This window comes from Brachycentrus maculatus, unplaced genomic scaffold, assembly GCF_059751285.1.
Source record: "Brachycentrus maculatus isolate JH-2025_06_01 unplaced genomic scaffold, ASM5975128v1 h1tg000118l, whole genome shotgun sequence".
In the NCBI taxonomy this organism is placed as follows: Eukaryota; Metazoa; Arthropoda; class Insecta; order Trichoptera; family Brachycentridae; genus Brachycentrus; species Brachycentrus maculatus.
This window is the reverse complement of record NW_028280871.1, coordinates 441,530-458,643: the sequence shown is the minus strand read 5'-3', so window position 1 is coordinate 458,643 and position 17,114 is coordinate 441,530. Positions and strand designations below refer to the sequence as shown.

The following is a 17,114-nucleotide window of genomic DNA, read 5'->3' as shown; positions in this document are numbered from 1 at the left end:
CAGGACAATTTTACTTTTTTACTCTCGAAGATCAGAAAAATTGCATAGAAAATCATTCCACTTATATTGAGTTTTGTTTGGATTACTCACCATGCATATATATTGCACCATACTATGAACACTGTCTCATTTAAACACCTAATGGCAATTCCGTGTATCTCAAATCAAGCATCTATTGAGCGTCTGTTCATTAAGGCATTCACATTGGTCTTATAGTTTGGAACGCACCACTATCGCTGTGCGCAGAAAATATAAGAATGATTTAAAAAATCTCCTTTTCCAGGTTATCGTCAATGGTACATGCATCCCACATGGCGAATGCTTCCCATGCGACTCGGCAGGCCACTACGCCGGCGACACGTGGCAAGTAGACGAGTGTACCACATGCTCGTGCGGCAAGAGGGGCGGCAAGAAGAGCGGAGTCACGTGCGTCACTAGCTCCTGTGCGCAGGCCTCTGCGTGCCCACCCGGGCTCAAGGCGCAGCAGATTGCTAAGCCGTCCGGACAGTGCTGTCCAGAATTTGTGTGCGGTGAGGAAGTTACTGCCTATTCCGGATCTCATCATTGGACCTAAGTGTTTTTCTTTAGTTTTATTAGATAAATGGACCCATGTTCACATCACATCCTAGAGTAGAACATGTTATTTTTTGAGTTGGCATGATTAATGTTTACTCTCACGGTGACTTTTTATCCATTTTTATATTATCGAGTAGGTAAAGCTTTCACACAATCCATAGATAGCGGTCGAAAGTTTTTACTGTGAAATTTTTCATTAGTAGGCATTTTGAATACTTTCTTATTCATAAAATTTATCAGCAGCGTCTTGGTACCAGCACAAATGTTTGGGAAATGTAAAAGAAAGACGTGAAAGTGAATGCACTCAAAGTGAGATATCTATGAGATATCTAGAGATAAATTATTTATATTGTTAATGGTATTTATGATGGCATTATTGATAAAATTTCAATTGTGAAATATAATAAATTTATGTCAAGAGGCAGACTTATTTTCATTGATTTTTCCAGTTCCCGAGCCGACAGACATGCCGCATTGCGATGAACCCATCAAAATAGAATGCGGATTTGGCCAAATCTTGAAACTAGAGACCGTAGCCACCAGATGTCCTACTTTTGTTTGCCGTGAGTTTTTTTAAATAATTTGAATCGATAAAATGACGGGGATACTAAAAAAATAGGTTTGCCTAAGCTAAATTTTAAAGTGTGTTAAAGATCTATACTGAATATGTATTAATACGTTATTTTGTGAAGGTTTTACTGTTCAAATCTTTACTTATAATTTGTAGACAACATGATAAAATATATCAGATGTCCGAAAAATCTTTTTTTTCCCAGACTGCAAGCCTGTAGATGAATGCGAATCCGTAGAAGCGACCAATGATGTGGAGATGCTGGAACCGGGGATGGAGCGCGTGGTGGACTCCTCGGGCTGCTGTCCGCAGGCGCATCTAGTCTGCAAGCCGGAGAGGTGTCCCGAGCCACCCAAGTGCCCCGCGCACTACAAGCCCCGACCCAACCACAAGGAAAAGGCGTGCTGCCCCATCTACACTTGCGGTAAATCTAAAATCATCCAAAAACGGGAAAAAACTATAAATCTTTTCATGTTGAGATGATAATATGTTGAGCGTATAAACATTTTTTTATTCAACTTAAAGGAGTTGAAGTGACCATTTTGTCTGGCAGGGTTGCCTATTTATTATTTTTATATAATTTAATTTTTAATCTGCAGAACCACCTAAAGACAAGTGTTTGTACGACATGGAGTATGAAGCTTCTCCCTTGGGTGGTGAAACCAAGAAACTGCCCTCGCAAGTTGAGACCATTCCCAAAGCTGTAAGTCACAAATTGTATAAAACAAGTGCATAATATTGCTATAATTAGTGTGGGCCCATTTAAAAAGGCATTGATGCCTCACTTGAAAAATATAATGGGAAGTATGTGATTTAAAAATTAACATTAATGTGGTTAAAGTAAGGTGAAGAGAAAAAAGCAGGATGTCCAAATGTTACATTTTCTGGTACTCGGCTAACAATCTGATACCAAAACTCAAACAATATGTGAAAGGTCGATGGTGTAATCCATAAAAATCATCCTGTGCAATCTTCTTTATATTACATACAATGATATCTATATTAAGTCTGTATATCTCTATTTTACCTATGTTTCTAGATGGGTTCGACGTGGCAAGATGGCCCCTGCCGTTCTTGTGTGTGCAAGAAGGTTGGCGGATCTCAAGCTACCAAAACCGACACCATCCTCCGAGCTGTTTGCTCCGTAACGCAATGTCCGGCTATTCAGGAATCTGAAGATTTTGTCACGGAGTCAGTCGGTATTCCCTTCACTTGCTGCCCGAAGCCCAAATACTCCGCCTGCAAATATAATGGAAAGGTGTACAAGGTAAGTCAATATTTAAAATAACTATGCATCAATATAATAAAATTTTAGTAGATTTGTTAGGTAATTTTTATAACTTTTTATAGCTTACGCTAGTAGGTGTTACACTATCAAATATATTGTTAAACTTGCGGGTTGACTAAATTCGATTAAGTGTATCAAAACTTAATAATTCCTTCCAAGGTTGGCCTTCCAGGATATCAATGATCAGGGTGATATCAAATAAATTTAATACGAGAAATTATTTTGATTTATTTTAACCCTCCAGTATTGTATCTAAATGCGCAAACCACTATATTACAGAGGTGGATATACTGTACTTCATTTGAGCTAGTAAAATCATTCCAATTAGTTAAGTTACGTATTGTAATATCCAAAGTTTTAATATATACATCGTTCCTTCTAAAAACTCTTCTCACTTACAAAGGATGATTATGCATTCTAAAATTATTCAATATTTGGATTCTGACTAACTTTTGGGGGAGTCGTTTTGTGCAGTGACACACGTAACATTAATGGATTAATTTCTTGTTTTAGATCAAGGAAGAATGGAAATCAGACACAAACCCGTGTGAACTTTACAAGTGTTCCGAAAAAGAAGATGGCACTCTTGAAAAGAAAACCATTGTCAAACAGTGTGATAAAAATTGTAAACAGGTAAACTTAAAAAACCTCTCGCTATGTTTAATTAAACATTTATAATGTTTTTGAATATCATTTACTGATTTAACGTTTCAGGGCTGGAAGTACGCTCCTTCTCCTAGTCCTGAGAAGGTTTGCTGCGGAGAATGTGTCCCACATTCCTGCGTCGTTAACGGCAAAGAATACAAAATCGGGGAGAAATGGACTTCCAAAGATTTCTGTACCGACTTCCTCTGTCTCAACAAAAATGGAACGGTAACTAAAAATATACAAACACCCTCATCATTCAACACTTTTCAACTCCTCATATGTAATTATTTATTTCAAAATCTGCTTTATTTTCAGCTTCAAGTGCAATCGATGGGGGTATCTTGTCCGACCATTAGTAGGTACATGAAAGAAGAATTTGAGATTGAAGAGACTCCCGTTGAAGGGAAATGCTGCAAAACAGTAAAACCAATCGCTTGTAAAGTAGACGATAAAATCTATAAGGTAATAAACCAAAGAAAGTCATGTATTTTGGATAATTTATACAGCGCCAGTCTTTCACTGTGATTAAATCATTAAAAAAAATTCAAATATCAAAATGATTTGGTGAACAAACAGATATAATTTTCCAAATAACCAACACGATTTTCATCATATATGTGGAAAGGATATTTTTTCATCAATAATAGTATTTGCTAAGATAAAACCATTACAATGGCAACACATGATTTAAAGGAATTGAGGTTTGAACATTGGGTGCCGAGCTGCTGAGGTCCTGCACAAATTTTGTGTCAAATGCGCAGTGGGAATTACCAAAGGTGTCATATAACCGTGTGCCAACTGGGTAATAGTAATAGGTAGATAGCAAGTCTTTGATGCGCAACTAACTTTCATTTCCAGGTTGGAGAAAAATGGAAGTCTGATTCAGATCCGTGCATTTCTTACGCCTGTATTTCTAAAGAAGATGGTTTGTTGGAAAAACAGTTGTCTGTCAGACAATGTGAAAAGCAATGCAAACAGGTGAGCTAATGAGAAAAAAAATGTGAAAAAGTTGCTCCCTTAACGATCGACATTTCGCATAACGAGTAATAGAGAAAGGGCAAGACCCTTTTTCACGACATGCACGTGTGAGTCGAGACATCCGCGCCAGTCAAAACAAAAAATATCATTCTTTGACATCTCATCAAAGATGAAGAAGAATATGGAAGTCTGGGCATTTACGGGGCTTACGACCGTCATAGGCTGGTTTAAGTGATCACTTTACACACGTGTAACATTCACCAATTCTACCCATTATTGACAACCCACACTACTCAAATTCTTGGAAGTTCCATATATATGAACCAATTTAGAAACTTTGTTCTTGAATCACTAGAACTTCACTAGAGACATCTATTGGTGAGATGTAAAAAGCTTCTTTACATCTCACCAATAGATGTCTCTAGTGAAGTTCTAGTGATTCAAGAACAAAGTTTCTAAATTGGTTCATATATATGGAACTTCCAAGAATTTGAGTAGTGTGGTTGTCAATAATGGGTAGAATTGGTGAATGTTACACGTGTGTAAAGTGATCACTTAAACCAGCCTATGACGGTCGTAAGCCCCGTAAATGCCCAGACTTCCATATTCTTCTTCATCTTTGATGAGATGTCAAAAAATAATATGAAAATAACTCCTGTAATTGGAGATAATCCAGATTTTGTGAACAAGTATTTGGACACACTCAAAATGTTGGATACATGATAGTTTGGAATAAAATGATAGGGGTTTTGCTTTACAACTTGTTGCTTTCTAAATTATGTTATTACGTGTATAGGGCTGGAAGTACAGTCCTTCTGTAAAGCCAGACGTGTGCTGCGGAGAGTGTATCCCGGTGGCATGTGTCGTAGCTGACACGGAAAGGAAGATAGGGGAAGAGTGGATATCGAAAGACTTCTGCACTAAATATGTGTGCCTTAACAAGAATGGAGTTGTAAGTATAAATTTACAAAATATATCATATCTCGATTTGCCTGGTTCATAAACAATCATCAGCCTCTTTGGCTTATCTATACAAAAGTCAATCTCTAGAGATCTTAGAGGTCCTAGGACCTCGCACAAAACAGTGGTGATTGATTTGATCAACAATCATGATGTGTATTCAGTGTATTCAGTTCTCGGCAGTTTAGTTGTGAATGATTTTTCACGATACAATAGTATATAAAAAGAATGGCATTCGGAGTAAGATCGTAAGATAGTAATTTTTAAAAATAATGAAAACAACTGGTTGTCCCTTAAAATATGGGTTAATTGCCTGTTTCTGTGGCGTATCCATTGTCTTGCACAAACCTTTTCATGTTGGATTTACTGAAACCTCCACCTCCATAGTGCAGTGATTAGCGGGTTGAATACCACGTTGGAGATCCTGGATTCAATTCCCAGGAGATTCAAAATAAATATACCTGACTGGTATCTGAAGCACAGGGCTGATTCTTTGTGTATTTAACGCTCAAGCGTTAAATACGCATTCTCTGTGTATTTAACGCTCAAGGTAACACGGCTTCTGTACGATGGTGTGCCCAATGCACCGTTGGGAGCGGATACGGGTAAGAAGTAAAACCTCATTTTTTAATTGTAGTTTTGCACTTTTCTCAAAATCATTTCACTTTTCTGTGGATGATTTTACTTGTCAATAATTGATGTATTTTTGCTTAGCTTCAAGTCCAATCCGTGGCAGTTTCCTGTCCGGCCATAAGTCAGAACATGAGGGAGGAATTTGAGCTGCTGGAGACACCAGTGCAAGGGTCATGCTGCAAGAAAGTCAAACCCGTTGCCTGCAAAGTGGACGGAAAAACTTACAAGGTTTGTTTACTCATTCCGACACTCAATCCATTGAGCTAAACTAACTGAGTATTACAGCAAACACAATAAAAACGCCCCAAGGTAAAACACAAATTCAGTATAATTATATTTTTTCATCTAATATTGATCAGGATGAAAAAAAAGTTCAGTAGATTGAAATTAATTGTGCTAATAAATAACACAAAACCAAGTGGCATTTCATAGATGAACGAAAGTGTAAACTTTGCAGTTTATCCAAATTTCTGCAAATTGTTTTTGGAAATCGCAATAATCATAACTCGTTGCGTAACAGATTGCGTTTTTATTCATTTTAAACACACAGAGTGATGGTAATTTTAAATGGATAATATCTTTTTGTATGGACTTTTTGTTATAAGGTCAAACTTTTAACAAGAATGCTGCCATAAATAGTTTTTTTTTTCAATGCTTTGTCACCCATTGTTTTTTCTTTATTTTATAAATTTCTAAAGAATGACAATTTTCTTTCTGGTTAAGGGTCAAATTCTGCCATGGGTCCCGATGTCATTGTGACCTGTAAAGACCTATTGTAATGGACACCCCAATTTAATCTCGCTCTTTTTAGCCCTATATCTTTTATAAACCTCAGGTTTACACAGTGGTTGCGGAACGGCACATTCATACAGGATGTGTACAGGGATCTCATCTTCGATGCAGAACCTGCACCTTGTTGATTCTGCAAGACCCATTCTTGCAGTTTGTTGAGTCTGATTAAGCGATTCAGTTGGATTTAGATCCAGCTTAGGCTCTAACTCTACTTACGTTGTATCCTGTAGGTTGGGGAGAAGTGGGTTTCTCCCGAAGATCCGTGCGTGTCCTTTGTCTGTGCTGAAAAGGAAGATGGCTCTTTGGAAAAGCAGAAGACTATCAAGCAGTGCGAGAAAAAATGCAAAATTGTAAGTCATACATGTTATTTCACATATTATTTTTTTTTGTTATGGTCAATGTTCAAGGCAATACACTTATAATACACCATTGTTTTTTCTGTTATGTTTGAAGAATAAATGTTTGGGTTTTCCGCTCCCTAGGGATCAAAATATAAACCTTCCGGCACTCCCGACAAGGTGTGTTGCGGCGAGTGCGTTCCCGTGGCTTGTGTAGTGGGCGGTGTGGAAAAGAAGATTGGAGAAGAATGGACTTCCCCGGATCATTGTACCAACTTCTTCTGCCTCAACAAAACAGGAACAGTGAGAAACTTGACATATTTACCTGATTCTAAAACCATTGTTATAACATTATGTCTTAATTGAGTGTAATTTTCAGCTTCAAGTGCAAGCCGTGAGTGTGTCGTGTCCTTCAATACCCGAGCTGATGGAGGAGGAGTTTGTGGTGGAGCAGATCCCTGTAGAAGGGAAGTGCTGTAAGAAGATTGTTCCTGTTGCTTGCAAAGTCAATGGAGACATTTATCAGGTACCTAATACATACTTTAGAGTAAAAGAGAAAAAAATACATTATGCGTATTTTTCATAACAATTAATCTTTATTTTAAAGAAAGATTAGTCACTCAGCAAATGGAGGAAATACAGATGCCATAAGTTAGGGAGCGCAGGGTGAAGGATAGGGTGAATCACTGTACGGGAAAAAAATGGAAAAGGAAGAAATAGCAATTAAGAAGAGCATAATAGCAACATTTGCTAGGGTTGTCAGGGTTGCATACCTGTATTCGTACTAGCTTATGTAACTCGGTCTTTAAAGGTGGAGACTGACCGGAGCATTTCGTCATAATGTAATGTCATAACGTCGCTCCGACTATGGGTGAAGCGCTTGGCTCGCTCATCAGTCCCCACCATAAGGATTATAAATAATACATAATAAATGGATGATCACATCTATTTTTTATGATTTATGTCTTGATCGTTTTTTTTTAACAGATACACATAAAAGTTTTGACAGTAGGTAATTTTGTAAATTGATTAGTGTTAATTTGAAAACTTTATCAAACCAAACAAAGGCCATAGTTAAAAAAATGTGTATGCTTTGCTTTTTACAATGTGTGGGTTCTGAACAACCAATAAATTTACCAGAAAAAAATATGATTTTTTAAATGGATTTTTGTTAAGATACTTTGAAGAGTAGGACCCATAATCTATTATAAAAGGTAATTTAAATGATAATTAAGATAAAATAAACGATAATTATCGTTGTCACTGGAACAATTGACTGGTTTTCAGGAGGGATCCTCGTGGGCGTCTCCAGACGGCGACCCGTGCAAGAACGTGACGTGCACGCGCGACAATGGTGGGGAGCTGGTGCGCACGGAGAGCACGGAGACCTGCCAGGCCTCCTGCGCCCTCGGCTGGGAGTACCGGGCCCCCGCCGACCCGCACACCTGCTGCGGCCAGTGCCAGCAGACCGCCTGCATCGTGGAGGAGGTGCTCTACAAACCGGGTGAGCACGCCCATGAATATAGAAATCGCCGAATATGGGATGCCAGAATCGACAGAAAGGCAACACAGCCAACAGGCTGATATTATTATTATATTGCATATGATTTCTTACCACGGACAAAATAGACAATTTCACTATTATTAAAGATTAAACACTTGTATTTGACCACTAAAATATATTGGCCAAACTGCGAGAAATCTAAGAATAAGAATCAAAGAACATCGCCGTGGTCTCACTAATAATGAGTTCGCGAATCACATAATGCAAACTAACCACTCATTTGACTACATACAAAGGGCAAGTCATGAACAATTTAGAAATACATCAAATTTAAATAACATTAATTAATGATATGCCTTTCCAAAATTCTGACCATAATTGTCTATGTTCCCATTAAACAAGGTCCCACCCCTTAACTCCCCCCCCCCCCTCTTGTTCATCTACCAATACCTGAATGATTTTTTGCTTGTTAATTTTTGTGATCACCTGTTATGAAAATATCTGTAGTTTTCGAACTAGTCGTGTGAAATAAAATTATAGTGGTCAACAATTATAGTGCAAAACAATTTTTAATATTAAGGTTTTGTACAAAAAAAATTATAATCAGCGTGTCTTTCCACAAAGTTCGTGACAAATCAATAAATAATATAACTTCATTTGTTATTCGTAGGTCAAGTTTGGTTCAGCAAAGACAATTGTACACAGTTCAGCTGCGACCAGCAGGGTGACCAGCTGGTGGTGTCTTCGCAACAGGAATCTTGTCCCGATGTTTCTGGATGTAACCCCAGGAATATCTACATCAAAGGATGTTGCCAGCACTGCAATATCACCTCGCTGCCTCAGAGTATGTACTTTTAATAACATAAATTTTTTTAATATAGAAAATATCGTCGCTTGCTGGTATTTATTGCTATATACATAACAAACGACTTCCCTCCCATGTACATAACAAACGACTTCGAAGTCTGCAATGGCTTATTGCTAAAGGCAAAGGAATTGTCATTAGGTGTTCACATGGAGATATGTACTTACATAAATGAATGACAGTCGCTCGTCATGAGTACAGATACATACAATAATTTTTAGTATTTTACAATAAGAATATGGATTCGATATTGTGCCCTAAGCCCTAAAAGGTAGAATAATATACCAGGAATTGTGATTTATCTGAGCAACAACCATTTACCATATAATATGAGCCAAACATTGATGTTTCAACCTCTTTGATTGTAATCAAATACTCGTCTACCTATATTGTCAATTATCTTGTTTATTGTAATGATTTCTATGGATTTTACCACAAGACTTTATTTTACATTTTGTTTGAGATATCTGCTATCTATATAATTTCAGAATCTTGCGTTTCGGAAAGCTTACCACCCAAGGACACTATCGGTATGGTGCACCAAGTAAAGCATCCCCACGGAATGTGTACCAACAAGAAGCCTCTCCCGGGATTCAAGGAATGCAAGGGAGCGTGTAACTCGGGAACCATCTACAATGACGGTACGCACATTATTTCAATGACTTTTAATATTAAGGTTGGCTGATTTATTCCATCCACTTGATGAGGACAGCGAAATAATATGTTGGTCCCGTGTTCACTATTGAATATCCACAATAGTTCCAGTCAGTTGTCTACATGATCAATTAGAAGTTGTTCATGATGTTTCCTCGGTGTTCCAGAGAGTGGGTCACACGACACGGACTGCAAGTGTTGCCAGGCTGCCAAGTACGAGGGCCTTGTCATGGAGATGACGTGCGAGGACGGACACGTCTTCAAGAAGCAGGTGGCCGTCCCCGTGGCCTGCGAGTGCCTGGCCTGCCTCGGGGAGAGCAAGGCCAAGAGCACCAAGTCCGGGCGCAAGGTCGCCGGGGTCAAGAGTAACCGACCTTCCTTCGCCACCGACCGGGAGACCGAACTGGACGAAGTGGAACTATTTTAGATGTCTCTCAAGTGGTCACGCTGAGAAAATAAAGCAGGAATGGAATGATAAAATATGTATTTTTTTTGAATGGTTGAATTGTTATAAGGATCATTGCTGATGCTGCAATTTGAGGTGTCCGAGTACAATGAGTATATAGTTACAGGCTATTTAATAATTTTAAACTGAGTACAATGAAGTTCTTAATAACTGATTAGAGTGAAGATAGCCTATTACATATTCTGGTCTCCGTATGCGTGTTTTAGGGATGATTTTACCTAATTAATTTCAAGTTCAAGTGAATTTAAAAAGTTTATAATCTTATAATGATCTGGAAGAATTATGGGTAATTACATATGTAACTAAGGTAAATCTTCAACAATACAAAAAAAAAATCAATATTCATTTTACACCCTTCATAAAAAGAGTGTAAAATGTCAACCCCTTAACCATTACAGTACTGATAAACAAAATATGTGTTAAAAATTTGTTAGAATATTTACATTAATTCAATAGATTTATTACTTTCTGAGTGGCCAATATTGTCATGGCAGAAATACATTTACATAATATTTATAATTGATCAATTCCTAACTTTATGTTCAATATAGTTTTTAGAAAAGTCCTCCATAACAACACTAATAAATATCCTAAAGATATGGATTCCATTTTGGAATAATTTCATTACAAAAAATTCCTCTTTTTAAAGACAATTTGTATTTGGATGATACATAATGAAATGTGGTTTGAAGCAGTAGGTGTTATATTAATTATAAGATACATACTGATTTTATGAAAATGTAAAATGTACGGACATTGTAAAACTTGACACGACAGCGATAGAGACAAATAGTTTTTTTTATAATATTTTACATATAATTAATATGTATGCATGAATGTAGATCTACTAATAATGGAGGCCGAATAAAAATCTTTCAAAAAATTGAGAAAGTTTATTTTTCAACACAAAATCAACAACTGCTTTTAAATAATAAATATAAAATTATATTATATTGTAGCTTTATCAGAGCCAAAAGGTCATAATTGCATATTTATCAAAATTGTTTTTTACGTAAACGCATTGCTTTTTTTTTACAAACAATTCTGTGGTGACACAGAAAAGGGGCACAAGTCCTGTGGTATATGTTACAGACTTGTACCCCTCTTCCGTTTCACCACAGAATTAATATTATGCAAATAGGACTATTTGGATCTAACATACATGTTGTTGTAGACCTAAACACTAACGCTTTGAGTAAATTTCCAATTTGATTGGTGCTATCCGCTGGAAACCACACACACATAACCCCCGGCAAGTAACACTACATTGTTTTATATACATACATGCACGTTTACACATTTTTTTATACAATTGTACACTACGGTTGACACAACAACCTAAATACTTTTGTCAACATAATGGTAATTCATCACTCATAAGCTGCTTGTGCACTACACGGAATTTTACCGTCTGGCAGCCCGGTTTTGAAAAATAAAAGCGACTATGACAGTTTAGCGTGATCGAATTCACGCGCAACGTGTTCACGCACCGATCCGAAGAAAGATGGACAAAAGCACAAGCCAATCCAAGCCAATCATCGTTTTATTACGCTAACTGAAGAGCCGGACAGAAAAATTCCGTGTAGTGCACAAACGCCTATAACACTACAAATTAGTACAGATTACAAATATTTTATTTTGTTAACATAAAGATATCCCCTGCAACAGAGGCCAAGGCTACCGAGAGTAATTACAATTATCAATCATCTTCTTTTTTCTTTTAAAAGTCAATATTTTAAAATAAAAGTTCTTGCAACTTGCATTCATGTAATTATTTCCCTTATAATTTCCAATTTAATGCGTTATCAAGATAAAAATACTTTTATTTTATTTATTGATTTGGCGTTTAATTTGTAGAACTCCATTTTAATTTATGTAATTAATATTGTTAAATCACACAGATTTTTTGAGTCTACTAAGTTGTATTTTATTATTAAAAAACACATAAAAATTAATATTGTGCCTAGTTGTACGAATGTCTACATTCATTTAAAAATGCCATAACTAGGCGAAACAATAGTCACAATATAAATTTTTATGAGTTTTTTAACAATAAAATACAACTTAGTAGACTCAAAAAATCTGTGTTTGATTTAACAATTAATACATAAATTAAAATGGAGTTCTACAAATTAACCTTTTAAATGCCAGTAGGTAGAACTGTAGCTGTGCACAGCAGGCCGTGAATTTTTAATCAAAATAAATCATTTTTAAATTTTATTTTTATCAATTAAAAACATTACACTTTGATAGGATATTTAAATGACTTACCAAATTTATTCAATGTACGACGTATTTGCTTCCCTTCACTTAGATAAACATACTTTAATTTTTCAGAAAATGTCAGGGTTGCCACAACTTGTCACAGAAATATGGGAACTTGCATTAGAAAAATATTAACAATTAATTAAAAGACTCTATTATTAAGATCGATTGTTTTTTTAAATTGTAAACTAAATATATATATATATATTTTTCTTTTTTTTTTCTTTTTTTTTTTTTTTTGAAAATAAAATTAAAAGTCTTCTAATGTATGGTATTGTTCGAAACACGGTTCAATGCAGAGAGCCACTTTGCACTGCTTGCAGTGATACCTCGATTCTTTTCTTTTATTTTTTGATAGGCATACTACGCATCTGGCCGTAGGTGCTGCTTTTTTTGCAGTTGGAGGTAGTTTGTCCATAAAGTGCCTTTCGGTTAGACGTGATGGCAGATCCGCCTTTCTTTTCCTATGGGTACATTTCGAGGGTATATTAGGTTTATGTTGTTGAATCAGTTGCCTTATCACCTCCATCTGAAACTGTGCTAGCGGCATACGTTTTCCTGTTTTTTGTCGGTGAAGTAAATGGGCATTCAGTAATGCTAGGTCCATTAGGTGAAAGAATATTTTTTTATACCACCTCATTGTCTTCCGCGATGAGTGGACACTCGACAAAACCATATCAGATTGGTCAACTGCACCCATGTTCTTGTTATAGTCTTGAACACTTTCAGGTTTGATTATTGGTTCATTCCGGTATGTGGTTTTGCCTGTTTCGCTTAGAATAGGTGGATGAAGAGTTGTGAGCATACAAACCTCCCTTTTATCCTTCCAAATTTGGGCCGAAAGGGTGTCGGTATGAAAATTTTTCATTTCCCCCTTCTTCAGTTTTTCAGTGAACTTTGGCATACCTTTTCGGTTTCTTCTTACAGTACCACAAGCATTCGTTTTCCGATCATGGAGCCTTTGGAGTAAAAGAGGACTAGTGTACCAGTTATCAATGTACAGTGTATGTCCCCGATCTAAATATGGCTCCATGAGTGTCATGACTAAGCTCCCTGATATGCCTACATGTGGATGTGGTACGTATTCTGTCGTTTTCCCAGTGTAAATAATGAAGTTCAGAACATATCCCGTAGCACAGTCACACAGTACAAAAAATTTAATCCCAAAACGGCTTGCTTTTGATGGAATATATTGCCTAAATGACAGTCTGCCTTTGAATAGAAGCAAACTTTCATCAATGCAAATATTCATGTAAGGAAACATGTACTCTCCAAATTTTTTTTTAAAATTATCCACTATGTACCTTATTTTGAACATTTTGTCCCCACCTGCTTGCTGAGTATTGTCACTAAAGTGGAGCATGCGAAGGATTATTTGAAATCTATTTCGAGACATGGTATCTGAATATATGGGGGAGTAAAGTAGAATGTCAGTTGACCAGTGGTCTTGAATTTTATTTCTCGAATTGCAGGCCATCAAGTGACACAAAGCCAAAAAAATGTATAGTTCCTCAATTGTTGTGTCAGTCCATTGTTTTAGCCTCCAAGTCAACTCATTGCAGTTGCTCTTTACATATTGGTACTGCTTATTTGTCTCATCACAAATGTAACTCATTAGGGTAGTAGACATGAAAAGTTTGAAGAAGTCTACTTCCCTTGTTCCAACATTTTCAATATTGGAACCTGAACTTGCACAATCGAAAGTATTAATTTTGGGAATAAAATCATCAGTTTTCCAATCGAAAACTGGCGTGGATTCGTCGATCAGAGATATATCAGGAAAATCTTGTTCGTCATCACCAATCTCAAAATCAACATCACTGTCATCGGAATCCGGAGTACGGCCGGCATCTTCCATGAAATCTTCATCCAATTGTTCATGTCCAGATGTATTTGGTTCACTCTCCATTGTCGGCTAAATAAATGTCCCAATTTACGTAAATCAAAAACACAGAAAACACACAGAGCAGAGTTGAAACACGAAAAAAACGGTAAACAAATGTACAAACAACACAGAAAACACACAAACAAGTTAAAAAATTGATAATTGTTCCGCACAAGTATCAAAAACTAACAAAAATCAATAAATTATAATAAACTTATTGACGCGCATCAGATATCGACAATAGACCCGCGAAAACTGACAACCCTATTTTAGTGACTCTGTCTTCTGTCAAACGAAGCTCGTGGGTAGATCTCTGTAAAATCGATAATATCAGAAAACTGTAATTTCGTCTGTTTAGTGAAGTACTACAAAATTATCCCAATAGATGTCTCTGTGTTTTCCATATTTTAAATTAACCAAAAAAACGGGACGTGACATGACACAGAGGCTCAAACCAGAGCGAGAATACTCGCTCTTTTTCTATAGCCGGCCTGCTGGGCACGGCCAAGAATGCGAGTAATCTCGCTCTTGGCACAGAAGCGGTTAAACGCCAAATCAATAAATAAAATAAAAGTATTTTCATCTTCTACATCAGTTCTGCGCTCTAGATTCTTGAATTTAGGAACAGAGAAGATACAGATGATGACAGTTAAGGAGTTGAGAATTAAGGAAATTTCCCATAGAAAGAAAATGGAGAAATAAAAGGTAGAAAAACTGGAGCAGTATAATGGCTAGGCACTCAGGGTTCTGTACACTCGTACCAGCTTGTATAATTGTACACAGCTAATATATATGAGTTCCTTGAGAGATTTTTAAACCTGTTGAACTCCTTCGAATATAATTACAATGGTTCTTAATGAAACTATTTTTTTAAATAGTAAAAAAAAAACATTATTTTATCAGAAAATCTTATTTCCCTGATCCTTCTTCTTCTTCTTCTTGATGTAGGCCTTGTGGCATATTTTTAAGAGGGATTAGGCTGTGTGTTGATTCCCAGCTATCGATCCATCTCTTTAGTGGTCTGCTCGGAGTCGTCTACCATGGGGTTGGCCGATCCTGGCGTTTTGTATTCTATCTAACGAGATCAAAGATGTCGTTAGGTAGGGGAGACAATGTGAGGAGAATAGAACCATTCAGACTCCCTCACATCGCACTGTACAGCCAACCCCATGGTAGACGACTCCCGAGCAGACCACCGTGGTCTGCCCGTATCTTAAAAAGATGGATCGATATCTGGGAATTGACATCGCAGGAGGCTAATCCCTCTTAAAAACAGGCCACAAGGCCTACACCAAGATGAAGAAGAAGAATATCTTATTTTCACTGGCACATTTCACAACATAGACACAAAAATGTTGACGATAATGATAGGGACTGGCTGGAGCATGTCGTTGTAACATCGCTCGCGGCAAGTGCTCCGACTATGGATGGAACTGACTATGAATGCTCACATCGTAACGTGTTACATTATGACGAAATGGCTCCGGTCAGTCCCCACCATGAAGCTTTATGCAGAATTTATATATATAGATATATATATATGTAACCAGAAACCATAAACATACTTATTTTTTACAAATTATCTTTTACAGAAAATAAATATTTTATTATAAAAATATTCAATATCACTTATATAAATGATAAAAATCTATTTTTTTTCTTGTGATACCTTTCAAAAAATGGTAGAGGTGACACAAAAGTGTCATTGTGCAGTAAATTGTTTCTTGCGTACACATGTATGTCTCATGTCTTATATCAATTAGGAACAAAAAATGCTTAAACAGCAATAATTTTACTGTTGCACAGATTAAAATGAAATGCTTAGTACTTTCCGCTTAATGTCAATTACTTGACCAATGTAGCAGTTTCGCTCAATGATGGTTATTTTTAGAGTTGGCTAATTGGTCAGTAAAATGTGTTATTTATACACCAATAATTTTGAATTCCAAAAGCAATTTCCACAAAATAAATATCACTATTACAAATCAAATTGTGGTTCTTCTGAATTCATTTATTTTTTATAGCTTTTATAGCTAACTTGATAATGGCCTCGCAAACCAAAACAACTGTAAAACAAAATAAATCAATTCAGTAAAATCATAAAAATCATGTTTGATTTATTTTACGTAAGTTGCGTTTATACAAGTTTACGTCCATTGTTTGATATTAATATAAATTGCTTAAAGAGCTACCAACCTCTGGTCTAAACCATATTGTATATTACATGATGATAAATTTTATACATGTTCATTAGATATATAATTATAATTACATATTTTGTACAAAACACATGCTAAACAATTTCACACAAATTTTAAATGGAACTAAAATGAGTGTATGTTTATAACATAGCTCTTCCTGACAGAAAATAACCCTTTATAAAGTTTTGTGTGGAATGTACCAAAAATTAATTAAGAATTATGCCAAACTGCTTAATATATGCAATCAGTTGATATATCAAACAAATTTTCAAAATGTTTTTTTTTAATAATTTTATTGTAGTGGAAATTAAACTAATAAAAATGACTACAATCTGTTTTATACATATACTTTATGGCTCTTTCATTATATTGAATAAAGAAACTATTTTTATCAAATTAACTATCAGGATCTTTTGCCAGGAAGAGGTCAATTCCAGCTTATTTTCTGAAATTTTGCATTACTATTTGTCAAGTCATTTCCCTAATATAT

The 17,114-nt window shown here is 36.1% G+C and overlaps 1 protein-coding gene across 1 annotated transcript in view; it reads left to right on the top strand.

Moving 5' to 3' along the window:
- The window catches only part of LOC148309736 (hemocytin-like), a 49,385-nt gene extending 38,113 nt beyond the window's left edge, over nucleotides 1–11,272 (top strand). Inside the window, exons 59-76 of the mRNA XM_088259562.1 lie at nucleotides 284–530; nucleotides 1,026–1,139; nucleotides 1,353–1,571; nucleotides 1,747–1,850; nucleotides 2,187–2,414; nucleotides 2,949–3,068; nucleotides 3,150–3,308; nucleotides 3,399–3,545; nucleotides 3,942–4,061; nucleotides 4,858–5,013; nucleotides 5,736–5,882; nucleotides 6,677–6,796; nucleotides 6,929–7,087; nucleotides 7,164–7,310; nucleotides 8,072–8,288; nucleotides 8,959–9,132; nucleotides 9,642–9,794; nucleotides 9,975–11,272. Coding sequence (XP_088115688.1) covers nucleotides 284–530; nucleotides 1,026–1,139; nucleotides 1,353–1,571; nucleotides 1,747–1,850; nucleotides 2,187–2,414; nucleotides 2,949–3,068; nucleotides 3,150–3,308; nucleotides 3,399–3,545; nucleotides 3,942–4,061; nucleotides 4,858–5,013; nucleotides 5,736–5,882; nucleotides 6,677–6,796; nucleotides 6,929–7,087; nucleotides 7,164–7,310; nucleotides 8,072–8,288; nucleotides 8,959–9,132; nucleotides 9,642–9,794; nucleotides 9,975–10,234 — 2,991 coding nt within the window. The 3' untranslated portion in view covers nucleotides 10,235–11,272. The remainder of the gene's footprint in view (nucleotides 1–283; nucleotides 531–1,025; nucleotides 1,140–1,352; nucleotides 1,572–1,746; nucleotides 1,851–2,186; nucleotides 2,415–2,948; nucleotides 3,069–3,149; nucleotides 3,309–3,398; nucleotides 3,546–3,941; nucleotides 4,062–4,857; nucleotides 5,014–5,735; nucleotides 5,883–6,676; nucleotides 6,797–6,928; nucleotides 7,088–7,163; nucleotides 7,311–8,071; nucleotides 8,289–8,958; nucleotides 9,133–9,641; nucleotides 9,795–9,974) is intronic.
- The last annotated feature ends 5,842 nt before the right edge of the window (nucleotides 11,273–17,114 follow it).